This window comes from Triplophysa dalaica, chromosome 4 (genome assembly GCF_015846415.1).
Source record: "Triplophysa dalaica isolate WHDGS20190420 chromosome 4, ASM1584641v1, whole genome shotgun sequence".
In the NCBI taxonomy this organism is placed as follows: domain Eukaryota; kingdom Metazoa; phylum Chordata; class Actinopteri; order Cypriniformes; family Nemacheilidae; genus Triplophysa; species Triplophysa dalaica.
Window position 1 is genome coordinate 1428198 of NC_079545.1, and position 27881 is coordinate 1456078.

General features: G+C 38.4%; 1 protein-coding gene across 1 annotated transcript; it reads left to right on the forward strand.

Annotated features, from left to right (window-relative positions):
- LOC130419936 (nucleus accumbens-associated protein 2) lies at positions 1-27191 on the forward strand. The gene is made up of 6 exons (XM_056746954.1): positions 1-186; positions 16823-17671; positions 20005-20175; positions 21119-21224; positions 21874-21971; positions 22307-27191. Exons 2-6 carry the CDS (start codon positions 16873-16875, stop codon positions 22822-22824), a joined length of 1692 nt encoding a protein of 563 aa, XP_056602932.1. The 5' UTR covers positions 1-186; positions 16823-16872; the 3' UTR covers positions 22825-27191.
- Positions 27192-27881: the final 690 nt, after the last annotated feature.

The window sequence follows — 27881 nt, forward strand, 5'->3', positions numbered from 1 at the left end:
GAGAGCTGTCGGCAGAGGGAGGGATAGAGAGAGAAAGTGAGAGAGAGAGAGAGAGCGCTGTGGATAGAGGAAGAGAGAGCAGTCGATGTGAGGAGGGTCTGGAGGACTCGGACCCGCTCGGAAACTTTACATCCACGGATATAAGCGCGCCTCAGAGCGTCTGTATATGGAGGAGAGAAACGGCGGGTAACTATCTGACACGCTTCATCTTTGACTCTTTATGGCGGGGCTGTATGGTGCATATGGGCCATATTTTACCTCAGATTAAACATATTTACATTAGTGAGAGTCATGCGTTCATACTGATGGAGTTAATCCGGACAGTTCCTGAAACTTCGTGTCTGTTTTCATTGGGTCGTGACGAATGTCTGAAGTTGACACGTCGATTTCTGTAGAATTCAACTTATTTCCAGTAATAACAACGTGCAGTGAAGGAATGTCAGTGTGTTTCATTGTGAGTAAGTTAAGCGTGTGCGCGCGAGCTCGTTACTGTATGTTGTATAATGCGTATGACTTGTATAGTGTATATAAATTGCGTCACTGACTGAATGAGCCTCCTATAGCACACATGGATTTAAAACAACGCTGTAAGACGAGCATCAGCAAAGTTCAAATATACGCTAACATATGTACTTGAAAGAACCATCAGAATTGTATGCTATTCATGTACCCTGCTAGTACTTTTTGCACGATTAACAAACTGAAACGTGTTTATTTCATTGATTCTGTTTATTTGCAGATTTATTTAAGGTTTCACAGTTATAGATGTATAGAATGCATAGTTTAGGCAGCACATGATCAGATTATATGAAGTTCATTGTATCATAAATTCTCCTCGGTTTGATCAGTTTAGCCAAAAAACACATGAATTTGACATGTTCTTCACACGTGATCCCATTGGTCTGGCAAAGGAATTGACATGGGGTTCACCGCAAAACAGGTTTCACATGTGTTTTTGCACATGTGAAATTCATGTTGCTCTTCTGTAAGGAACCGGATGTCATTTTTTACTCCAAACCGCACGTAAACAGAATCACAAGCACACATGGCTGAAATCGGATTTGGATCATTTGGGGGTTTTAATAAGAAGTTTGTGTATTATGGACAGAACGGTTTGTCTGGTGCTTCGTTGAGATATTATTCAGATGATGACTAAACTGGAGAAAGCAAGTTTGTTCAGAAGAGAGAGTGTGTATGGCGTGTGTGTGTGGTGACTGTTGCATGCTCCTCTCTGGTTTCCAAAACATGTGACTGTGTGCACAATGCCTCCTTTCCTATGCAACTAACATGCATGCGCTCCGTGACATTTCCTGCGTGTGCTCCCTGTGTCTTTCTCCATCAAGATTATATTTGATCTGACAGATTCAAACTTTTTTTAGCATTGCAGTCATGCCACATGTGCCAGGCTACTTGTCTTGGTTCTCACTCTGCGTGTGTGAAGGTTTGAGTTTCTGGCATCAAATTCCAGGTCTTCTGCAGAGATACGGGCGTCTTCACTGCTGCACATTGCTGTCAAATCTACACCAGCTGCTACTGCAAATGTGCTCGGTATAAATCCAGTGCATGCTTTTAATAGGCCGATTCTTAATTTCTTAACACCTAAAACAAATGATGTGCACATGACCAGCGGTTATTAATATGAACCCAACCCTAAAGCCACACATCAAATCTGAGAAAGTTTGGCATTCTTATGACAGATAAAGAAGTGTCAAGTGTGTTAACATCACTAGGTCTCTGTTTCTTTCAGATTAAAGTGTAAAATAAAATGCCACAAAGTAATGTTTTGTTTACTTTGGATTGCAGTAAAGGCTTAACAATTACTGTTGATTTTAATGTGAGGTATAATACAGAACAACCCTCACAAACCACATGAATTTCACATGTTTTGTGCACATGTGATCTCCACATGTTTCACATCCCATCCACATGGGACTCGCACAAAAATAAACCACGTTTTACACGTGACCACATGCTTTTGTGAAATTCATGTGGCTTTTCAACAATTTCATTGTTGGACGATATTTGACCATTTTATAACCATCGGCTATAGGATGAAGAAGGATGATAATTTATTTATAGCACTAAATTAGATAATCCAACATTTTTCTCTGGGACGTGATACAGTAATGAAATACTTAACAAAACAAAATTAAACCTGTACAAAATCTAGTTTGTCAGACATGTGCAGGGCTGTGCGTTAACCATTTTTTGCACACTGCACTATTCTGTTCTGTTTTGATGCTAAGCTACATGCCTCTACATGCCACTTTTTGTCATGGTTTTGAATTGTTTTCACAGATGTCAAACAGAAAAACAGACATAAATCTTTATTAGTTAAATCTTTTTATTTACAGTAACTGTATATTATATTGTTTTTGTCATTGATTATACACTATCTATAATCTTCTGTTGGATTAAAGAAGCAGTAAAACAGATAAACAAAAAAGCTGCATTAATTGTCAATATTGAAGAGTTACCTCATTAAATGTTTTACAATTAAGAGAATATTGCATACATATTATGCTAAATAAATGTAAATTTACTTAGAATTTTTTTGTATGTTTCTCATCTACTATAATTAAATTTCTTATATCGGCCTATCCGCCACATTACTTTCTCAATGTCGGCAGCGGCCATTAAAAAACTATTTTATCGGTCGACCACTAGTACTTAGTACATTGTAGTACTTACTACAGTAGACTGCAGTAAAATTCTTGTAAAGCCTACTATAGTATATTTGAACCTTACTATAGTAAACAAAGTATGCTATAGTGTATACTACAATTAAATTTACTACAAGTTAATTATTTAATCATCTGGTTCAAATTAAGCTGACTTTTATTTTGGCGGGGGGTCTCACAGAAGTAGAATTCCGCTTTCGTGATTCCTTCCACGATATCCCACATCACGCAGATCATATGGCTCTATATCAATGTACTCCATGCAGCTGGAAAACAAGTTTTAATCGCTAAACGAAAATAAATAATGGTGCGCCAATAGTTAACCTCACACACAAACAAGCACAACAACAAACGCACTTCACACATACAGCTCTGCCACACTATTAAATGTACTTGTATTACAGAACGATTTGTTCATACCATGTGTGACATATGTACTGTACAGTACTGATCTGTACACAGTGTACAGCCCTGGACACGTGTGTGTCATGAAAAAGATACAGTAAAATGTCAGTGGTCTGGGTCTTTTTCAAGAAATGACCAAAAATGCCATTTGCATTGAGCGTTCTGCCAAAATATATATGAACAGTAGCATAGCTTTCCTGTAGCTCAGTGGTAAGAGCATTGCGTTAACAACACAAGGTTGTGGGTTTGATCCCAGGGGATTGTAAATACCTATGTAAAATGTATAGGATAAAGCAATGTAAGTCGATTTGGATAGAAGCGTCTGCCAAATGCTGTAAAATTTACAATTTCATTATTGCTATTGGAACTGACCAAAAATAACTACTCTTATCTTTGTATCGCAACTTACAAGACATACAGCAGTGATTGATTATTGAGTGATTTTCCTTCAATCCCGGTTTAATCTTGATGCAGTTGAAATAAATTTAATCTGCTTGTATTTTCCTCTGCGACTGCATGCATAGGTCTGTTCATGATTTTTGAGGATGAGAACTGTACATGTTGGTATCTGTCCCTGTGGCAAAATACAGTTTGATTCAACAACAAAAGATGTGTATTAAACGTTGACGAATCTATTTTACTATCCACGGTAATACGCTCATGTTTTCCACACACCACAATAAGTGTCTTTCTTAAATTTGAAGTGATCTGTGTGCATTCTCACACAGAGTTCATGTGGCCGTGTCTCAGCGCATGACTGTGAAGCATGTCTTTGCTTTGGCCCACCGCCATGCCTCTGATGACGCTCAACAGCTGTATTTGTGCACCGTGTCCTGAGTTGCCTTCCCGAGGCCTTCGCTCTATCACACATTCCACATGGGGTTGAAGGGGCAGTCGGTGTTTGTCTGGTGTACTTTCTGGACCGAACCCTGACGGGCCTCAGTCTTGAATAAAATGAGCTCTAGCTCCGCATCAGTCATCAGATCTGGACTGTAATGAATCTGTAGTTTTAACGCTGATGTCAGCGTGTGATGTGATGCATCTCGCTGTAATAGACTACACATTTATGAAATAGACATGATTGGTTGAATTCTAGGCAGATGATAGTTGAGAGTTTTAGGATGTGATGCATAGGTTGTATGACCGATGAAGTGTTAGTGTTGTCCGGTTATTCCAAGTTTTGTCGTAGCTAAATGGGTAGTGCGTTGGCTTAGTTGTGCAAAGGTTGTGGGTTTCGATTCCCAGGGAACACTTTTAGAGGTACAATGTACTTTGAATGCTCTTATGTGTTTGTTTCGGGTTACACTTTACCAAAAAACCTTTAAAGGATTTATCATTTATAATTTAAACGTATCTGGGATTGAACATTACAGTGTTAAAAATTTGCTAAATTGATTTATTATATATTTCTGAGGAATCTAAGGTTTGCGTTCATCTCATATGTAGCCCGTGTTGTTAACATGGCGTAAATGTCCATTTATAAATAGTAACTAATACCGGTTTCAAGGTATACCGAAGTTTCAAAACCAGTAAGATTTTCTGTGATAACCTTTCTAAGGTATGAGCTGTGTTTACACAAAAATAAATAATTAAGTCATGTAATGCAATGTTTGATGTTTAGGCTTAATATATAGGCCAAAATACTTTTTTTGAAAGAGTATTCTAATTTTAGGGCTTTATTCTTACCTGACATATATGTTCTATGCATGTTGGTTGAAAATAAAATGTATTTGTGTCCAGTTGAAAATTTGTTGTATGTTTATGCAGGCATTTGAAAATAACACATTTTAGTGTTGCAATTGCAATACCGTGAAACCGTGACACATTCGCTAAAGGGGATCATACCGTCAAAAATATCATAACGGCCCATGCCTAGCCCCCGGCCCAGGCCCTTCAATAACCCGACCCTTTCAGTCAAATACCGTGATATATCGAAGTAAGAACGAAATGTGGGTGGTATGACTTTTTTTGTCAGACTTGTTGTGTAAACACATGTCTAATTGGTTCGCAGCAGAGCCACTTCGATGACTTGACTTTTTTCAAAGCAATGGCGGTTCATGGAGGCTCTCAATAGTTCCCGGAAGTTACTAGTTACTCATGGAGCTGCGACTTAACAGACCAACTGAGGTGAACTAATCACTTTAAAGACGAAAGCCATTTAATGCATGAAAGAAATAAAGCATTTAAAGAGAAAACTTAACTTCCTGGAACTATCTGAAGGCTCCGTGAATCACGTGACGCTCTAGCGCTTTGGACTTCCGTTGGCAGTACTCTCTCTCTCAAAGTCTCTGGTCCTCAGAAACCCGTTCACACTTAACAGTGTTTCTGTGCTCTCGGATGTGAGATGTGTGAGCGTTTAGAGAGAGACACGTCAGTGCAGGGTGTGCGAGCACGTGTAAACCATAGATGTGTTAAAGACAATGACTGTGTGATTCAGTGCAGAGGTTTGATAGTTTGTAATGAAAAGGCTTTCTCTTGCCCTCCCCTCCCCCTGTTTCTCTTTGTGAGATTTCTGGTAAGTGACACGGCTGGCCTTTGGCATCACGCCTGGCATGATCACATGATATGGATGTCAGGCCAGTGTGTGTGTGTGTAATTCCACATGAATGACTGTGTGTGTATAATGTTTAATTCCAGCAGGCCAGAGCTCACAAGGACTGTAAACACTTCAGAGCTCTGAGCATTTTACACTTAAGTGGACGTATGTTGTGTGTTTTTAGAAAGAATCAAAGTTGTTTTTATCGCCTCTAAAGATTTCCTTGCAGGTATCTGTGGCTGTACTCATACGCGTGTTAAAACACGCATACGCATTGCCGGTAAACCCAGCCGTCGTCTCGGCAAGCACGCTAACAATGCTTTCCATTATCAAGTTAATTTGTATATTTGAATGTTTCTTATTGACTAATCACATTCGAAATGTTAAGAATTCCCACAATATAAACACCGAAGTGGCCTTATAAGTGTTGTTTACTAAGGCCAGCGTCATTGGAACTATTGCTTTGGATGGGGTTTGTTCACATTACTAACTATTCTAACTACTATTGTTAAGTCTGGGTGGACACTTTTTTGACACGCTTGAGTAGTCAAAGTCTTACATACTTTGCAAAGAATGCAACATTCTGATGCCTTTGGGTTTTTTATTAGTAAGCTTTACATTTTGTTTTCATATTCTCGGCTTATTTAGTAGAGGTGGGAATCTTTTGATACCTCTCGATTCGATTCATATCAATTTTTTGGGCCACGATTAGATTAAAAATCATTTCACAGTTTTCCGATTTAACGATTCTTCATCAAAATGCGATTGATATATGTTTAGATTTTATTCCATTGTGCTGTTTACTTTTTTATTTGACTGCGATAGACAGTTGTATTCCAAATATATTAAAACATGAAAATTTATTTAGTTTAGAAAACTCAGTAATATAAAACAAGTGCCATTTAAACTGACAGCAATCATTAAAAACTTATGACAATCTTATTGACAGTTGCCCTGAGACAAATAAAAAAAATAGTTTGTATAAAATTCCTTAATGCAAGAATAAAAATCTTTTGCAAAGAAATAATAATGATAATTGAGTGGCAAATGCATTTTGCTTAACTTTTCTGCAAGTTCAAATACAAAAATCAAATGAGTGTTCCCAAAATACTTCACCTTCGCTTGACAAAGCTTGCGTTTTCCATACGACCTGTCAAGCTCCTTCTTACCCTGAAGTTGATAAAATCCGAAGTATTTCCAAACATTTTCCCTCGCTAAAAATGGGATGGGATGTGTCTATTTTTCTCTGTTATTGCATTTGTTGCTGAGCTTGTGGGGTCTCTCGACTGTCCGGGTGCCGCACCACTCTTGCAGTTAAGTTTCGCCTTTTTTGTTCAGGGCAACATCAACAACTGTTATATTAACTAGAAAATCGATAAGAATCGCTAGAGGACTGAATCACGATTCATATGCGAATCAATTTCTTCTCCCACCCCTTATTTAGCAATTGCTATGTCGGCCTGTCCATTGCAAAATACTTATCTGTACGTATTTCAAGTTAAAGCTTAAATATTCTCTGATGTGATTTAATATTTTAATCTTACATGTTTCATTTGGATTGTCTTTCTCTCTACACCTGTTCTGTATGAAACCTTGTGTGCTGTGATCCAGATCTTTCTGAATTGAATTGAATTGAGGAGAACGACTGAATCTCCGACTCTTAATGATCTTAATCCCGTGCGAATCAGCCTTGTCTGTAATTTGTAAAGTTAAAATTCCCCGCAAATGACCTACCATATTTTCATGAACACCGAGGTCCTGTCATAATATTAGTCCATTTCGAATCGTCATCTCTGTGTTTCTGAGGGCTTAAATATCATTTTTTTCAAGGTTTTATCCTCCATTTGCAAATAATGGAGCCTGTTTTGAAGTGTTTTGGTATTATTTCGGGTGCTGGGTCATATCCATAAGTTATCGGGAGTCACCCGTTTTTTTTTTATCATGGAAACTATCGTAACAGTTGAGATTCGCGATTTGAGGTTAATTTATCCCGTGGGAATGCGCCACATGAAATACAGATGTGGGGAGATCGTTTATAAATCACAGGAGGTCCCCAGATAATACTAATCCTGTGCGAATAGGGCGAATGTGTAACCTAACATGACGTCTCTAACCAAATTCACAGAAGGGTGCAACTACGTTTACTATGGAAACTGCTATCCAATCATAGCAGTGGGAGTTTACTTCCAAGTCTTCATGGCGGAGCACTCATTCAAACCCATCGTTTGTCGGGCCAGCTTCAAAACCCGGGTAGAAAATAGCCTAATACTTATTGATTTTAATGTTCTTGAATGTAAAAATCACACAACTTCATAAGTAGACCTCATACAACAGTACAAACAATAAACAAGCCCAGTTCATCACACCTTTAAAAACTTTTTTAGTAAACTTGGCTGGTTAGCTTTAGCCGCTTCTGCTTGTAGATATATTAACAGGGCTCATATAATATATACTATATATATACAGTATATATTGCAAACCAGTCGATTAGCAGTCTAAATGACCATACATGTTAATATCACAATGTTTTACTTCAACTGTGGAATTGAAACTGGGAATTGATAAGAATCATTAAGTCAGTAAGCAGAATCGGAATCACTCAAATTTATACAATACCCAACCGTACTTACTAATGAATATTTATCTTCACTCTTACTTGCTGATTTGTGTCTTGGTTTTCGCTTCAGTACGGAGCAGCATTACACTGTTGATCTACATACTGTGATGTCAGCACAGACAATATGACAGAGTATCATCCAGCAGTCACTGACTCATGATTTACTCAGCTGTCCAGAGTTTTTACTCAACATTCCCAATCTCTGATTCACTAAACACACTTTGAGCGTCTGGTCTATACATGTATTAGTATTGTGTGCACATTTTTGGCATGTAAAGCAATATTTCATTTGGTGCCTGTGGTTTGGCACTTTTATTGGAAAACTATGAGATTTGAGAAACTCTTTTAGCTACTTTTGGTTGTTGATCAGACGTCTGGTCTCGCAGGAGTAGATCAGTAACCCGTTTAGTCCAGACTCTTGCCACATCTGCGGGTTATTGTATGACAGACAGACGGCATTTCATCATTCAGGATCACCTCATCCGTACCTGCAGCTTCATCACATCATGAATTTCACATTCATGTATTGATATGTCAACACACAGTAAACATTGTCTGTAAATGAACATACGGGTGTTGGATGGTCGCGTTCAGACACTCTCATAGTAGCACGTAATGTCTGGATTGATTACAACAGATGAGGATAAGCATTCTACGAAAGTAAATTGTTGTCATTGTAGACTTTGGGTTCATTTGGAAGTTTGGTTTGTGACCATCATTTCGTTGTTTTGTTATGAACGATGTCTTCTGTGCTGCCATGTTCGTCAGTTCTCTTGTGCCCTTTTCCAGTATGATTGCAAACATCAGACGTGCATTAAATCAAATTCAATTAAAAAGTTGCAAAAATGACAATAGTGTCGCCATTTAATCTCCCTCATGTCATTTCAACCTTGTTTTATTGTCTTTCTGGATTGACATGAGGACGTGACCGTAAACGACAGAATACAGTTCACTTTTTTGACGTTTTGACAACTGTCATGTACTTTATCTGTACTCTAATGAAAGCTCTGCAGTATCTTCTTGACTTTTCATTGAATGACAGCAGTATGTCTAATAAACGAGTGTCAAGCGTTTTTTAATCTTCATCTTGGCGCATCGGCACGTCGCCTGCAGTCTTTCACTAACGAACAGCAGCTTTACTGAACCATCACGCTCATGTTTATATCCGTTTACAAAGAACCACTTGCCACATTTGAGTGCTTTTGAGGAAGATATAATGTCTAGATTTCCATCAAAACTAGATAAATCTGGGAAAGACATTTTAGCATCAGATTTGAGCATCAGACATTGAGTTACTTGACAGAGTTTTAAAGTTTGTGTTTTAAATCATACAGCCATCTGATATAAAGTGAGAGAATCATGCGGTGCGGTGTGAATGAATCAGATGTTTCTCATGTTTCCTCTGCTGAGTCATGTGGACTGAAAGCTGTTCGGCAGATTTTCAGAGATGAACTTTATCTTTCCCATTGATTTGTTACCTTGAAAACTGAGCTGAAATCCATCACACACACACACTTACACATTCACACTGCATCTGTACCGCACACAGAGCCTATGATTTCTATCATCCCCTTTTAAATCAGAATCCAGATTTAGTTCTGCACATGTAGTTCAGTGATTTATTTTGTTGTCAACCCGTGGAGTTTATATAGTCTTCTGCCCTCTGAACCATCGGAATCTTCACATTTTAAGTATTTCCTTTTACCCACAAATAAAAATTCTGTCATTCCAATAAAATGTCCTTTCAAACCCATATCAGATATGAATAAACAGTTGTAATTTAATGTGAATTCCCTCCGAGCGTTTGTTGGATCTGTCCAAGTTTGTTTGTTTATCTTCTATAACAGCTTGAGTCCATTACGGTGGTCATTGACTCAGCCGTGAGCGAGATATAAACCAAACTCAAGACATTCAGGATTTATGTCTGCGCCTCACAGACAATAACCACATTAGCCGGCTTTCAACCTTGTTTTATGGGCATTTTGAAGTTTTGCATCAGAAAGGAGGGATGAAAACGCCACATTTTGAAATAAACACCGTTAATTTGCAAAAAAGTTTTTACGATCTCTTGAGGTGGTCTTTCATTCTTGGGAAAAACAATGTGCCGAATAAATTCTGACATAGCGGACATGAAAGCCCCGAGACGAAGCAGCTGTAGCCGTAGATTATTACTGTGTTCCAATTCGCATACTATCCATCCTAAATAGTATCCGAAAATAGAATTAGTAGTTCCCAAATCATAGTATTTTGAAAAGAGTATTACAAATGTTCCCGGATGGTATACTACTTCTGGTACAAAATTCGAAGTGTAGAATGACTCACACTAATATTATCCACAACTCAGCGCAAGTAGCCGGAGTTTAGTGAGGCTCCACTGCATTAACAAAATTAAATAACTTATGCGTCACTAAATGAATAAGTATTACTATAGAGTCAACATTTCATATGAAACAAGAAGTGAATTAATACTTTAATGGAAAGAAGAGCTGTATTTTATGTGTGTGACAGTTGATGGCCACAATGTTGTCTAGGCAACAAAGGCCACTTGTTTCCTGTTAGTATGTCCGAGTGTGTGCATATTGTTTTGCTACACACTAAAATGTATATATTTTTCCTTAACAAAAACATTATATACTTTTAGTGCATAGGAGAAGTAGGCGAATTGGGACGCAGCATGTGTCTTTATGGGGCCGGATTCACAAAACATTCTTCAGAAAATGATTCTTAACTGCCATGTTTTCTCTTAGATTCTAATTTAAGAAAAAAGTTAGGAATGTTATGTATTCCCGAAAAAATCAACTTAAGACCATCCTTAAATTTTTCTCAAGATTGATCTTAGAAAAAAATTAAGAAGAATCCACATTCTCGAAACAAAAGCTGTTGTAAATATCATCTTAAAATGAAGAGAGCCTCACGATTGTCTTCAATCTCAAAAGGTCAAATGTGTAATATTTGTATTTGGTTGTTTCACGTGTGACGTGTATGGTATTGAGCATGAATCATAATTTTGATGTAATTTTGACGTTTACTTCTCATTAAGGAATATTTATTTTGATATAAAAATAATGTCTAGCTGTCTTATGTCGTAGTAACAAACAAAACACATTTTTAATATTGTAATAAGTATATTTTTAAACCCTTGCTAACATAGGCTAATAGCTAACATGCGATCGTAAATGCCGTTTAACACATCACATGCTTATATATATAGACTACATAAGAATGTGATGTGATTGTAACACACATTACGTTTACTGTATAAATAAACATATTCAGTTACCACACAAGCAAGCTAGTTAAATCATATTATTTATTCTTAAGACAAAAATTAAGATGTTCTTAAGAAAATATTGGAGAATTGTTCAAGAAATGTTTTGAGAATTGCACTTACAATTAGTCTTACGAACTTGTTTATCTTTATCTTAAGAAAATTCTTATATTTGGTCTTAAGAACATTTTCATGAATCCGGCCCCTGATCTTTATTATTTTCTGTTACTAGGTTACCAATACCACCATGATCCGCTTGATGAACTTGATGGAATCAAAACAATTTTGCATTTGTCTTTTCTCCTGTTACTTTGAAAATCGCAGGTCACACTTTACAATAAGTTGCTATTAGTTAAGATTAGTAAATGCATTTCCTTACATTAGATAACTATGAACGATTGAGTTGAATTTATTAATCCTTGTTAATGTTGGTTCATGTCAATAGAGACATCCATGTTTGTTCATGGTGCATTAACTAATGTTAACAGTGACAACGTTTGCTTTTAATAATGTATTAGTAAATGCAAAAATAACCATGAACTAACATTAATAAATGCTGTATTAGTTTTGATCATTGTTAGTTCATTTTAGACAATGCATTAACTAACTGTTAATAAAAAGCACCTTATTGTAAAGTGTCACGTTTGGATGGAAACCTGGCTATTGATTCTTTCAAATTAAAAAAAGTTTTTGACAGAACTCTTGACTAAAACACTATTCACTGAACTCTTCAATACATTCTGCAAGACAGCAGTGAGATTCAATGGCTAGATGGAAGTACAGTTTGAGTCCATGTGTACAATCAAAGTCAAAGATCACAATATGAACTCAAATGTTTCTCATCTGATCCCAAGAGCAGATCATCTGACTTAGCCACAATAATTTGATCTTTAAACTGTCAACGATTGACTCTTTTATATCTGTTTTATTATTTGTCCCATGTAGTTTAAGAACAAAAGTCTGAGAAAAAGTTCCAGATAAGTATCACAGAATCTCTTGAGCTAATAAAGAGCAGTATCTGAACAATAAAACAGTTCAAAATAACAGCCGCTTTTACAAGGTACCTTTATCTGTGTAAGATGGAGACGCGGATGACACGCAGGGATCGTATGTCACATGTCATAAAGCTCAGGGTATTAGAGCACGTGTCATTATGTTATTTCTGTGTACATCACCTCATGCGACCCAGCGCCTCTTTATCTATATTAAGACGCATGATGAATGGTTACAGACGTTATCAATTTGGCTATGAGAAACGTGCAGTCAAATCCATTGCGTTTGCATACGTTACATAGCTGCTCAAAACTACCGTGATGTGAAGGGAAAGTAGGACTGTATATACACGGTATATGATAAGCATGCGGTCAGTTTTTGCGCTCGCAAATCTAAAATGAATTAAAGGGTGATCCTGTCCAGAATTATTTTTGTCATGTTGGTTGGAAATCTCTTTACATCCTGATAGCAATCAAGAAGTGTTGTGGTCACATAATATTTTTATAATTATATATTGTCTGTGTAAGGCGTAGGACCAAAAAACTTTGCCCAATCACACGCTGTGACTGGTCATGTGTAAATTTTCAGCCAACGTATTTTGCATACAACTGCGCACCCTGCTCACGCAGACATCATACGTCATCAGTGCTCACGTCTGCTGGGTCAATGTAGGGAGAATGGAGGACGATCAGAAACAATCAAACTTTCCTGTAGAACCAACAAGTGAATCTACAAAACGAAAGTACGTTTTTGAAAAGGCAGTGACGAAAAAACGTCTGGATCATGAAAGAGGAAAATCTTGCATTAACATCACTTCATCTTTTACACGATGGAGAGCTCCGGCAGGCAAAGGGTCTGAAAGACGATACCACGGTTGCTCTCTTTCTTTTGGACATGTATGTAATGTCACATACTTCGAGGAGAATTTAATGGATTGTAGTTTGTTGTTAAGTGATAAACGAAATGCATTCAAGTCTTTGGAGGTGGCGCGGCTTTGGACGACGAATCGCATAGAGGGTGGGATTATAATTTCAGTGCTAGCAGGCTAAAGTTAGCACATTTCAAAATCAACCATCCCACCTTTAAGCAGATTTAAATAGTAAAATAAAATGGAATGGGAATCATGAAAAATCTATTAATGGCGGCCAGCGTTGTTAGTGACACAGGCCGCGACAAAGAAATCAATATGGGAAAGGACAAAACAACAATGATATGTTGTTATGAGACGTATAAAACATTTTTGGTTCGTTTTGAAACTATGGCAGATCAAATTAGACAATGGCAGGCTGGCATAGTCTCGTTAATGAATGGGAAACACCGTATATACACACACAGTATAGTCCACATGCTGGCAGTCAGGCAGAAATGTGTGTGAACAAAAACAGGCTTATGATGATTCAGGTTTGTGAATTCAGTCCTCTGGAGTCGTCTCTTGATCTTAGAGCTCTCATCTTCTGTACATCCCAGAACTTTCTTCAGTCGCTGGAAGAGGATTGGCAGGCCTGTTGCCAGGGAGCGCTGCCGTCGGCGTGGACTGAATGTGTTGTGTCTGTCTGCGCACTTACACATGAGACCAACTGCAGTGCTTGAATATTGATGAAGCAGGTTGTTCACATGAAGCGCCAGCGAGACATATATATATATACATGTGCGTTTCTCCAGCGTGTGTCGTCGCTGCGCTAGATTTGGTCTTTCTGAGGACAAAGTTTCCCAGGCTGCTCATTTATTTGAACAAAAGTCACTTTTAGAGTTTGCTGCAGTGCATCATGGTCACAGACAGACGTGCTCTGAAGTCAGCTGCGGGTTTATGAGTTCACGTCTGCATGTGTCTTATCACAGAAGTTTAAAGTCTATATTTAGCGTGTGTGTGCGGGGCGTGGGTCTGACTCGGCAGTATTCCTGCACGTACATGCGTGTGTGAGCGGGCACTGCATTGCAGCGCTGTGCGTTAACTGGCAGGAGGGGCGCGCACACGCTCGGCTGGCACAGATATGGGCTAATGCTGCAGAGGTGCGTGGTTGACGCGCATGTGATCGTATCTGTGAGATCACAGTCTCAAAGTCAAGTGTGAGAGCTTCGGCGTTTGATGTAACACTTCATTAAGAAGATATAAAAGCATCTCTTTGATATAGATTTCAGTTCTCCTAGACCTCAGTGAGGAGAGCAAATGGAAACGTCTCATCTGCGTCTCAGATATTTCTCTTGAGAAAAAGAGTCCAAAATCTCACAAACCTCAACCATTTCTCATCACATTTACTCGGATCCAGATTATTTGACCTGTACGATCTTCCTTCATTTTACACCGCCAGACTCTTCAAGTGTTTCAACAATCACGCTCTCATTTGTGTTTGCACTCACGCCTGTGGAAATAAATGCAAATATTTAAAGCTACACTGATTTCTGCTTTCATTCTGTTCTCCGGTGAGATGCTTGTGGTTTCTTTGTGTCCTGATTTGCATTCTCTGGCCATACAAAACCTGTAAAACATGTCCTTATTTCACCTCACAATACATACAAACATGAGGATTTATATGGAGGATATAGAAAGCGAGGCCGGTTTTAAGATTGTTGATGTTGTGACATTATTTTCCTGTGATTGTAGTACATTGTTCACTGACTTCTTGTTACTGTAGTAAAAGTTGTTGAGTAATGTGAATTTGGGGTGAGATGAGGTTAATTGACATGAAAATGAGGTCACAATGCAAACATTATTAAAATGAGCTTTGTTTCCTTTAAGCAAATGTCTGTGTGTGATTTTTGTTTCTTTCACAACCAGTGTAAAAGCATCTCACTGATACCTGGTCCTCTCTCTCCTCATTTAGTGTTGCGCGTGCACGTGCTTGTGTGCGCTACGTGTGTGTGCTTGTGTGATATTAATGTTTGTGTGTGTTATTGTGTGTAAATATGCATGTGTGTGTTATTTGTGTAGATATGCTTGTGTATTAAATAAGTAGGTGTTTGTGTGTGTGTGTGCTTGTGTGATATAGATGTTTGTGTGTGTTATTGTTGGTAAATACGGATGTGTGTGTTATGTGTGTAAATATGCATGTGTGTGTTATTTGTGTAGATATGCTTGTGTATTAAATAAGTAAGTGTTTGTGTGTGTGTGTGCTTGTGTGTGTTGTTGTTGGTAAATACGGATGTGTGTGTTATGTGTGTAAATATGCTTGTGTATTAATTATGTTTGTGTGTGTGCTTGCTTGTGTGATATAGATGTTTGTGTGTGTTATTGTTGGTAAATACGGATGTGTGTGTTATGTGTGTAAATATGCCTGTGTATTAATTATTTTTGTGTGTGTGTGCTTGCTTGTGTGATATTGATGTTTGTGTGTATTCTTGTGTGTAAATATGAATTTGTGTGTTATTTGTGTAGATATGCTTGTGTATTAAATCTGTATGTGTGTGTTTGTGTGTGTGTGTGTGTGTGTGCGCTTACGTGTCTGTGTAGTGCACTTGTGAGTTTGTGTTAATGTGTATAGATATATGTATGTGTTGTGTTGTGATATGTGTAGATGTTTGAGTGTGGTGTAGATGTGAGTTTGTGTTAATGTGTGTAGATGTGTGAGTGTAATGCTGAGGTTGGTTTTCTCTTTTGTTTCTGTCCTTAAATGACTTCCCTCTGTCTCACCCTCGCCCGTCTCACTGTCTCTGTGTCTGTCTGGAACTGTATCTCTCTCTCTCTCTCTCTCTCTCTCTCTCTCTTTCTGCGACATTTAGATGCAGCATTGATTAAGACCAGGCACACAGAGAGAGAAAGACAGACAGACATGAAATAGACAGACAGACTGAAACACTTTCATTGATCTTCAAAAGACACTTTCTCTCTGTCTATCTCTGTGTCTGTCTGCAGAATTCCTGTAAATATCATAAGAGTATTTCACTGTAGTATCTCAGGGTGTGTGTGTTTCTCATCTCCTTGAGTGAGTGAGTGTGATGTGTTGTGTGTCATCATTGTGTCTGATGAGTGTACTTGTGTCAGTGTTTATCAGTTTCTTTAAGGCAGCTGGATCTGATAATAGTTTCTCAATGACTGTTACTGATAACTGTTCTCCATGTTGTGCATGTTTCATTGAGAATTACACACAAGTAACATTTGTTTAAAGTATTGAAATCTCTATCAGGGTTAAGAATGACATGTGGAATGTCATGTGGCTTGACTTGAACTCAAATCTGTGATATTTGTGATATTATTTTTCTGTGTTCTATAGTATGAGTCACACAAGTTCTGTGTAGTTCTGTTCATTCTCCACGAAGATGCTGAATTTCACCTGATGGGTTTTATTGGACATTTGTAATGGATGTGTTTCTCTCTCTCTGCTCAGATGACCTCTCGTCTGCGCTGTCCACCGTGTCTTCCTGAAAGCGGGCCGCCATGTCCCAGATGCTACACGTGGAGATCCCAAACTTCGGCAGCACGGTGCTGGGCTCGCTGAACGAGCAGCGCTTAACGGGCCAGTACTGCGACGTCTCCATCCTGGTGAAGGGTCAGGCCTTCAAAGCTCACCGGGCCGTGCTGGCGGCCAGTAGCCTGTATTTCCGAGACCTCTTCGGCAGCAGCACCAAAGCCCAGTTCGAGCTGCCCTCGTCCGTCACGCCGGCCTGCTTCCAGCAGATTCTCTCCTTCTGCTACACTGGCAAGCTCACCATGGCAGCCAGCGAGCAGCTCGTGGTCATGTACACGGCCGGTTACCTTCAGATTCAGCACATCGTGGAGCGGGGCATGGACCTCATGTTCAAAGCCAACTCGCCCCACTGCGACTCGGCCACGGCCGCCATGGACGATCCGGGCTCGGAGCCACAGAGTCCCAATAACAACACCGCCTCTGCGCTAGGACCGCCGGGCTGGTCTCCATCTCTGTCGGCTCAGGCTCGCCGAATCAAGCTGGAGGGCTCCGAACCTCTTGTGAACTTCGGTGGGGTTAAAAGACCCGTCAACAGCGACGGAGGACGTTCGGGGCGAGGCGGTCCGGTGTTCTACGCTGGGTTCCCAATTGGTGTCCCGTCGTATGCTGCGGCCCCCGGAGAGCGCTCAAGTCCCGGAGTATCCAGCCTTCCGACCACCGACAGCCCAACGTCATATCAGAATGAAGATGATGAGTTTGAGGAAGAGTCGTTTGACGCTGAGGAGAGCTACGGTCAGATGTGTGGTCGCTCCGCTAACCCTTACGAGAGTAAATATACTTTTGTTTATACAAATATTAAACAACAATCTATATTTATTCACCCTCATCGCGTTCTCGTCCCCGCACGCTGTTGTTTTTTCTGAGAAACTTTAAGGGCCTTTCATTTAATAACGGTTTATAGTTTAAACTCTGACAAGATTCTTAAAGAAACAAGATCGTAGGCACAGATGAATCTGTGGTTAACATGCTGACATACATCGCCGGTGCACTCACGGTGACCTTTCTCGTACCCGTGTGTCTGTCAGCTCTGTACTGTCCTATGCCAATAGAAGATGTAAAAAAGCACCTTAAAGTATTTTATATATATATATATATATATATATATATATATATATATATAGATAAATGAAAATATACAAGATCAATAAGAGGAATATTCAGATGACAGAACCTCTTTGCTTCTATACAAAATGTGTCTAATAAGATGTAAGAATAAACGTTACTTGGCTAAACTTGTCTCTCCAATATTTTGAATTTAGAATGCGATACCCAGCTCAACCGCTAGATGTCAATGTACCATACGGTTTCTTTAAAGGGCAACTCTGCCCAAAATTAAAATTCTGCAATCAATTACTCACCCTCAAGTAGTTTAACATCCTTAAGTTCCTCAGTTTTCCCCAGAATGCAAATTAAGGTCGTTTTGGCAGCTTTCTGACTCCTCCATAAATTGCAACGTGAGTAAGGGTGAGAATTAATTTGGGTGGAGTTCTCCTTTAAATGCGACAAAACTACAAGACACATTTAACAAATTGTGTATTTAATAAAATGAACATATAACAAAATGCAGCAAATTGTTCATTTAATACAATTATTATAAAATGAAATAAAAATGTATATTAACATAAATTAAATTTATTATGTAATAAGAAACTAGCCAAACACAAACCCGAAGTGAACTGGGGGTCAGGTGCGCGCGGAAGGAAGTTATCCTTGATTATAATGACGCTAATGAAAAAAATCCAAACTTTTGTCATAGTTCGATTGGCAACCACTGTTAACTTGTTTCATGAAAAACATTTTTGCTTGAATATAGCTTTTCAATCTTATTACATTTTTTTTGCAGTGTGATTTTTATGAACCCTTTAAAGGGATACTTTACAAAAAGATTTAAATTCTGTCATTATTTAATCACCTTTGAGTTGTTCAAAATCTGTATACATTTTTTTAAATAGTTTCCTGTAGCGCAGTGGTAAGAGCATTGTGTAATCAACGCAAGGTTGTGGGTTCTATCCCAGGGGAGTGCACATACCAATGTATAAATGTTTAGGATAATGCAATGTAAGTCGCTTTGGATAAACGGTCTGCCAAATGCATAAATGTAAATGTAAATAACCGGACAGATCTCGATCCCCATTGACTCCCATAGTAGGAAAAACACAATGGTTGTCAAAAGTTGCCCTGTTTGCTGTCCTACATTCTTCCAAATATCTTTTTGTGTTCATCAGAACAAAGACATTTAAACAGATTTGGAACAGCTCAGTTTTGGGTGAAGTATACAAACAGCATGCATATTTAACATACAGCATCAGACGTACGAACTTAATCTTTAAGTGTGTTGAAGTCATATGATGACGTTTCTCACTGAATCATACTCCACAGCTTTCCGTTTTCAATCTGAAGACTAATTTAATTAAAAAAGGGGAAAGGGATCATTTCATTTACTCTTTCAATCACAGTTTTTTGTTTCTATTAAACCAAACAAAGTTACAGATTGCAGCTTTGAACATCTTTTATTAATGTCTCAACATGTGGTCAGTGATATGATTTGAGCTGTATGTGTGTGATAAAGGTCCAGGTCTCGGGTGTCAGAGATTTTCAAATCCATTTCGTTTTTAATCCGTCACCAATTGCGAGGGTCACATTGTTTGATATTTGAGATTGTGTCAGTGAAAAGAGTTAAGGAAAAATAAAAGGCAGAAAGCTCTTTTATCATTAGTCCAAGTGACAGTCTGAAGCAGCTCCAAGCAAACTGGTGACAGTTTCTGAATGTGTCCTATTTGTTCTGCTGTCGTCCTGGTTGTGTGTGGCGTTCTTTGTTAACAATTCACAGCCACTGTGAGAACATGACGTCATGTCTGACTTTGACCCATATGTTTTTATTTAAAGTCTCTGCAGTTCTTCAATTGATGAAATATTCAGTTAAAAGTCTTCACACGTTTATTGCAGCAAATATCCGATCAGTCGTGACTTTTTTGGTTCTGACTATGAAAACAAACATAGAGATTTTGAGAACAACAGAGATTTTCACTTCCAGATCGACCGGAGGATCTGAGTCTTCATCTCATCATGGTGAAGATTGTGATGGATCTTTCTGTCCACAGTTTCTGAGAAAGCAGACGTGGCCGCCATGGCACTGGAGAACCGATCCTGTGTTCTGCTTCGCCGGGATCTGGTGGCTCTGCCCGCCAGCCTCATCAGTCAGATCGGTTATAGATGTCACCCCAAACTCTACACGGAGGGCGACCCCGGAGAGAAGCTGGAACTGGTTGGAGGTTGGTGAAGTTCACTGGCATAACAGGATTTTATGGTCGATCGGTTATTAAAAAAATTAAAGAAACATTCCTCCCTGTTGAATAGACGTATCGACACTTTACTTACACCTCATGTTAATAGGAAGAAAAATCTGAAGATTTTACAGTAATGGACCTTACCATGGAAGTGTGTAAACATTTATAAAATGTTCAACTACAGTAACGTACTGTTCCTAAATTATAACCATACATCTTAAACATTACATATGTTGGTACAATCTATTACTAGCAGGCAGTGATGTAAGCGTGTGTAAAACACTGTCTACATGAGTCAGACTCCACCCACAGGAGTGGCATCATCATTGAATCCTTTTGAGCACTTTGTACAATTTTACAATTCCAAAAAGATTTTGTATTGATCTGCTTTAACAAAATTACAAGCCGTCTTTGCTTTTAAATCTGCTCTAGGCCTCAAGTGAGTGCTTTACTGTCAACATGTTGCTGTTTACACAGAGGCTGGTTTGAGAGAAATTATAATCTGTGGATCAACAGCATCTGTGATGTGCTCGCGACAAACAATTATTTACACTGGAATATTCCTGCAAGAGACTTTAAATGCTCTGCGCCATTATTATAGACACAGCCGAGGTGATTATAGCGTCATCCTGGACCGTTAAATATTGTGTGTGTCAAGGTTACTTTAGTTTACTAAAATGAAAACTTTGAAAACGTTTGTGTTCATTGAAATTAAATTAAATATTGAACTAAAAATTATTGGAAAAACTTAACTGAAGGAAAAATTGAAAAGTTGCCTCAAAAATAAACTGAAATAAGTTTAAAGCACTAAAGTTATAATAGTAAACAAAGACTAATATAAAAATTAATTAATCATATATAGCAACTTCCATATACCAAATTAACATAATAACTATGGTGTGTGTGTGTGTGTGTGTGTGTGTGTCAGGCACTGGTGTGTTCATGACCAGAGGTCAGCTGATGAACTGTCATCTGTGCGCCGGAATCAAACACAAGGTTCTCCTCAGACGACTACTCGCAACATTTTTCGACAGGTTTGTGACATCAAATAGATCAAACAACCACTCTGCAGATAGCATTTGGATTTATTCATCTGAATCTACACATTAGTTAACCAAAAAAAATGGTCAAATGTGACCCTGGAAACCAGTCTTATGGGTTATTTTTTTGAAATTTAAATTTTTACATTATCTGAAAGCTGAATAAATATTCTTTCTATTGATGTACGAGTTGTTAGAAGGAGAATATCTGGCTGAGATACAACCGTATAAAACTCAGGACTCTGAGAGTGCAAAAAAATCTAGATATTGAGAAAATTGCCTTTGAAGTTGTTAATCATAGGCGCTGTTGCAGGCCATCCACTCACAAAAATCTAGTTTTTATATATTTAAGGTAGGAAATTTCCAAAATATCTTTATGGAACAGGATCTCTACTTAATATCCTAATGAATTTTGGCATAAAAGAAAAATCTATAATTTTGACCCATACAATGTATTTTTGGGTTTTACTAAAAATGTTCCCGTGCTACTTAAGACTGGTTCAGTGATCCAGGGTCACAAATAGTGTTTCTGGTTTAAAGATGATTTCAGGGCATCTGTGTGTAATTCTCATGTGATCTGTTGTAGCATTATTTCGATGATGCTCTGTGTTTTCTCAAGGCTACTTTTTGATTTCTTCACTAGAAACACGTTAGCAAACAGCTGTGGGACGGGGATAAGATCCTCCACCAGTGACCCCAGCAGAAAACCCCTTGACAGTCGAGTCCTCAATGCTGTCAAACGTACGTTTAAATGATAATAATGAGGTTATGGTCTACGAATAATGTTAAAGTCGTCTCCAAGATTTATAACATTCTGTCAGATAATGAATTGCATCACAAGTTAGTTAAATGCTAATATATATTGTCATATGATTGCATAAGAAAGGTTGCAGGGCAGAGAGTTTTAGTTTAATTTGACAAGTGTAAAATCTCAACTGTGTCCAAACATTTGACTCAAAGATTTAATAATCTTGTGTACATTTTGCTTGTTGTATATCATATAACATCAGTTGAACACTGTAAAAACACCACTGTTTTTGTGCGGACAATAACACCAGTTGTGTTTTTATGTTCAGTCTATTGTCAGAACTTTGCACCCCACTTCAAAGAGAGCGAGATGAACGTCATCGCCGCCGACATGTGCACCAACGCTCGGCGCGTGCGGAAACGCTGGCTGCCCAAGATCAAGTCCATGCTGCCGGACGGGATGGAGGTTTATCAGGGCTCATCGGCGGCCGTCGGCGCGGGTCTCTCCATCGGCAGCCTCCCGCTGGCCGTTCAGATGCCCTTCGAGTCTGACTTTAAGAATCTTCTTCCGTCGGGCCTGGAGCAGAGGATTTACGCTGAGCGCAAAGACCCTATGAGAACTCACTCACTGCTGGTCGCCGACGCCTCTGATCTGCCCGCAGAGGGAGCTGAGGGGACCCAGACGAGACCACGGCTCGAGGAAGAGGATGAGGAGGAAGAGCAGCAGACCGACGGCACAGAGGGGACGTTAGGAGCGGCTCCCGTCTTCCGTCCAGAGCTGAGGGCGGGGTCGGTGTGGCCACGCCTCCCACGGGCCAGCAGGAGGAGGAGTTTGTGGAGGGTCTGAGAATAAACGGGCAGTGAGGGGCCAGAGTTGAGACTCGGTACATATCCTCCATGTGAAGCCACACTGAAGGGAATTCTGGGAAATAATGCACTTATGCATGTGCTGTTGCATTTTATTAACCTGTTTAAAGCGGTATGTTCATCTGAACTCGCCTAATGAAAAACAGCAGAAACATATGAGGGATGGTGCAAACGTTTGACACATGCGCCGGAGAACAGCTCGGGTCATGTGATGACCTTCATTGCGAAACTCAATGCTTTTCTTCCGTTCTCAATATCACGTTGGCACAAAAATAGAAGTTGGATGATTCTCATGAAAACATGTCCAGGTCACATTTTTCTTCAAAATCAAAAGAAATAAGATCATGAAATGATATACATTATTTATTGACAGCTAAGCACCCTCCCAATTCTCTGTTAAACATTTTTAAAGCAGCATCACTGCACTGATGTTAACAAATAAAATTACTCCAATTAAACACTTGTGATTACTTTTTAATATATTGATCTTTACATTACAATAATAGGAATTGTTGTTTTGAATGAGATAATAAGAGATTGGAGATAAACTGGACCTTACTGTCATGAAAATAATGTCTACAAATCAAAAGATTGTAATGATATTCATGATCTTTTTTCAGACTTAAGTTCATTTTGGGGTGAAATTTGACCTGAACATGTTTCGTAAGGTTTATCTGCAGAGATGTCATACATAACAGCTGAAAGATCATAGAAAACAAGAAACAACAGGAACAAAACTCGTTTCGCAAAAGTTGATATTTGATTTTTTTTGACAGCACATACGTGATTTCTGGAGTGTCTTTCATATCTGACATGTACACAGGGACAGACACAAGAGGGACGTCACGTATGACGTCAGACTCCCTCATGCTGAAGTGTTAACTGCTAGACTGAGCTCTCACTTTAACCGCCGGCATTTAAAATCATAGAAAAACACAAAAACACACAGCTGCACTAGAAAAGATTGTTTGTGTTAGAATGAGTGGCACAGTTTGTCACTTTGTTGTGATCTAAGCGATGCTTTGGGTTTGTACTGTAAACTGTCTAATGAAGTGACTCTGAAAACATTTGCTAGCTTTATCACATTTGCACTTGATTGGAGTTAAAGAAGCTTCGACTGTTGAGAAAGAGAGACGATGAGCGGCAGACGTGCCCAGCAGCACTAAAACTAATTCACAGCTGTGGTTTACAGGTGACTAATGTGTATAAATTCATAAGACGTGAATTTACTACAGCGTGCAATTATTAGAAAAAAGCAATAGTGAAACCACGCCCCCAAACCTAATTGTCGCTCGAGGAAAAACAGATTGGAAGTTCATATCAATTATCCACCTCATTAATCAGTTGATAAATTCATTCTCCTGAGATTGTGTTGAATGTTTTTCACTTTCTCTACAGTGTGTTTTCTGTTCGTCCGTCACGTGAGCGTTTGGCTAACCGCACAATGATATATTCTGCGTCGTTTAATAGTTTCAAAGGTGATAAAACACGGATTTCATTTACACGTCGAAGTGTCCCACCATACAATTGAACTACCATGTGTGGCCCTATACCTTGAATCTCACAAAAACATCCCCCCAAAATCAAAAGAAAAATGTCATTCGGATTGATTTTCATTTTTGGACAACGAATTGTCAGACACAATAGAATAGAGAAGAATAGAATAACTTTATTGTCTTCGACTTTATCTCCTCCTACTTCGGAGTCTTAAGTCTTCGACTTAATCACAATCACAATATATTGCACAATACAGTGACTGCAATAGAATGTGCGAAATTATCATAAAGATTATCAGTTATTAATTACAATTGATCTTAAATGTCTTTCATTATAAGCAAAACTTTTAGTTCTTCTGCAAAAACATGTGTTTTTGCACATGCGACGTTCATGAGTTTTTACATTTTACAGTGAAAGTGTTTTTTGATTTTATTATATTTATTTCTTTTGATTTCGGGGTTGAGAGATGTCCTGGACACTTTTGTGAGATTTAACATGCATTTAAAGCTGCAATCTGTAGCTTAATTTAGGGTTCAAAATAAACAAAAATCAGTTATTGCGCAAATACAGAAAAGCTCCAACTGTAAGCTTATGAAGATAATTTAGCATTTGAGCTATGGAGTATAATTTCCTGAGAAATGTCGGTTTGATATATAAACAGGTAAAGTAACCCGCAAGCTTAAAAACAGTGCTAGGCTTGGTTTCCCGAAACCTTCGTATCACTACGTCGTTCTTAAGAATATATCGCAAGCGTATAGACTGAGAATGACATAGCGTTAAGAAGGTTTTGGGAAACGCAGCCCAGGGGATTTTTGTGAAAGGCAGAAGTCTCAGATTGCAACTTTAGTGACACAAAACTAAAATAACAACATGATGTGCTATATGAAATGAGGTACTGTCAGAATCTCCAGGTGTGTTGGGTTGTCACAGTCTCACGGTGTTTTACAGTAAATGCATTTCATCTTTTCACAAATGATTTTCGCTTGCACTTTGTGTGTGTTGTGTTGTGCACCGTCTGTATTTAACACACACATGTGAAACAACTCAAGCAGTGATGTTCTTTATCTTCAGCAAATGTTTTTAACCTTAAAATAAAACCCATCTCGTGTGTGTTTCAGCCAAATACAGCGGTGGCAAATATTATACGTGTCTTACAGAGGATAACCGTCTCTTCTAGATTTACAGTTGAAGGTTTTTGTTTAATGGTTTTGAGGTTGAAAACACATTGTGCCTTATTGTGATTTATTCATGATGGCTCATTTGTGATGAGAATTATGCAAAACGCTGTATGCAGTTGATTTTTTTAGCTGAACGACCTTGATGGAACACTCCTGAAGATTCTGACGTAAAAGAGAAACATCCGTGTGGCTTTTTTGAAGTTGTCTTCGTGTGATCTTTACTATTTTTTTTGTTGCATTTGTGCAGTTTGTGATCTGCACTGAATGTATTAACATTTGCTGAAACAAGTGAATAATCCTCATTGCCTTAACACTAGTGTTTCACACACGTCTTTAGCCACATTAATATTGAAACAAATATTTTCACTTCCGTGCATATGTTTGCCAACCTTCCGTGTTTCTTGTTTTTATCTGCCAACGATATGTTTGAAGCTCTGATGTCGATGTGAATTCTTGCCGAGTGTTGCACTTGATCTGCTGAGCATTTCAGAGAATGTCCTGTCCGGTGCACAGCTGTTTGTTACGGCAGCCTAAATACATGTAACTTATAGATTTATGTTTATATTGTAGAATTAGACCTTTAAAAAGGCCTTGTGTTTAAGCAGCACTTTGGGTTAATGCCATTGCTTTTGCACATCCTGAGAGAGAGAAAGAGAGAGAGATGAGTGTGTTTGTGTCTTGACTGATCTAAGGTCTGTGCATGTGTCTTTTAGATCACAAAACCAAATTCTGTATCTGGATATGAACATATTTGTTATTCAGATCCCAATATAAATATCACACTAACGATCATTGAATGTCAATAAATCAAAAATCATTCATGGGAACCTCAAAAAGGTCAAAGGTCATATTTCACCCCAGAATCAAAAGAAAAAGAATGTTGCATTAAAAAGAAATGTGCAACTTAATAACATAATACATTATAACATTATAACATTGAGTTAAATACAGCAGAAAAGAACACTTCAAAGTGTAATATATTTTTTGTCCAATAATGTGATTTATGAGTAAACATGATAAAAAAAATATCTGATTTTACGGTCAAATGTGACCTGGTGTTTCCTGAGACGTGTCATGTCATTCATACTCTTTAGATGCTGTTTAACCAAATGACGTACTTTTCACGCGATTCTTCCAATGACTCTTCACCTATAACTGCATGTTTCTATAGACTCAACACGTGCGAGAATGTGTAGGGAGGTTGAGCCCACGTGCACTACATTGGTGTGATTCTTTTCATTGTTAATAATGGCAGCACTTTAAACGCCTCACGGTTTGTGTGCAGGTTGATGCAATGTTTCAAGCCATGAGCTCACAGCGCAGACAATCAGAGGCAGCGCAGGTTTCTTCAATGTTTCGGCTTTTTGATACATGACCCAAGACTCAAACGACATTGTAATGTTTCTCAAGCTTTGCCTAGTGTGTCCTTACCACACAAACACTGCTTTGCATTAAAAACAAGCAAACTGAACTCTTTATGTGCTTCGATTGTTGATATGAGAAACGACTAAATCTGCAAAATGTCACTGTTGTGATGCATAAAATCTTGATTCCCGGTTCATTTCTCTGCAGCGGCTGTGTTGTTCTTGGACTGATGACATTGTGTTGTGTGTAAAGCTGATTTCTTATGAAATGTCATACCGAACGGTCTGCTTTTTAATAAAGTTACACATTTCACACAAACGCTACTTCTGGTCTGTTATTGTTACATAATAGAGTCGAAAATGTGTGACTGGTCGTTTGGTTGAGTTTCTTCAGTCAGCTGTTGCTTAATTTCATCAATGTTGAAAATGTGTTCTACAAAAGAGGTCCCCAAAAAATGAACATTCTGTCATCATTTACTCACCCTCAAGTTGTTCCAAACCTGTATCCATTTCTTTGTTCTGTTGAACACAAAGAAAGATATTTGGATATATGTCAGCAACTGTCAGTTCTGGGGCATCATTAACTACCATAGTAGAAAAAATGAAAAGGGTTTTCAGAATATCTTCCTTTGTGTTCAACAGAACAAAGACATTTGTGACCCCGGATCACAAAACCAGTCTTAAGTGGCACGGTAACATTTTAGGTAAAAGCCAAAAATACATTGTAAGGGTCAAAATGATTGATTTTTCTTTTATGCCAAAAAACATTAGGATATTAGGTAAAGATCATGTTTCATGAAGATATTTTGTAAATTTCCTATCCTAAATATATAAAAACTTGATTTTTGTAAGTGGATTGCCTTCTACAGTGCTTCTGACTATCAACTTCAACTTTCTCAATATTTAGATTTTTTTGACTCTCAGATTCTACAGTTTTTAACGGTTGTATCTCAGCCATTTATTGTCATATCGTAACAACCCATACATTGGTAGAAAGC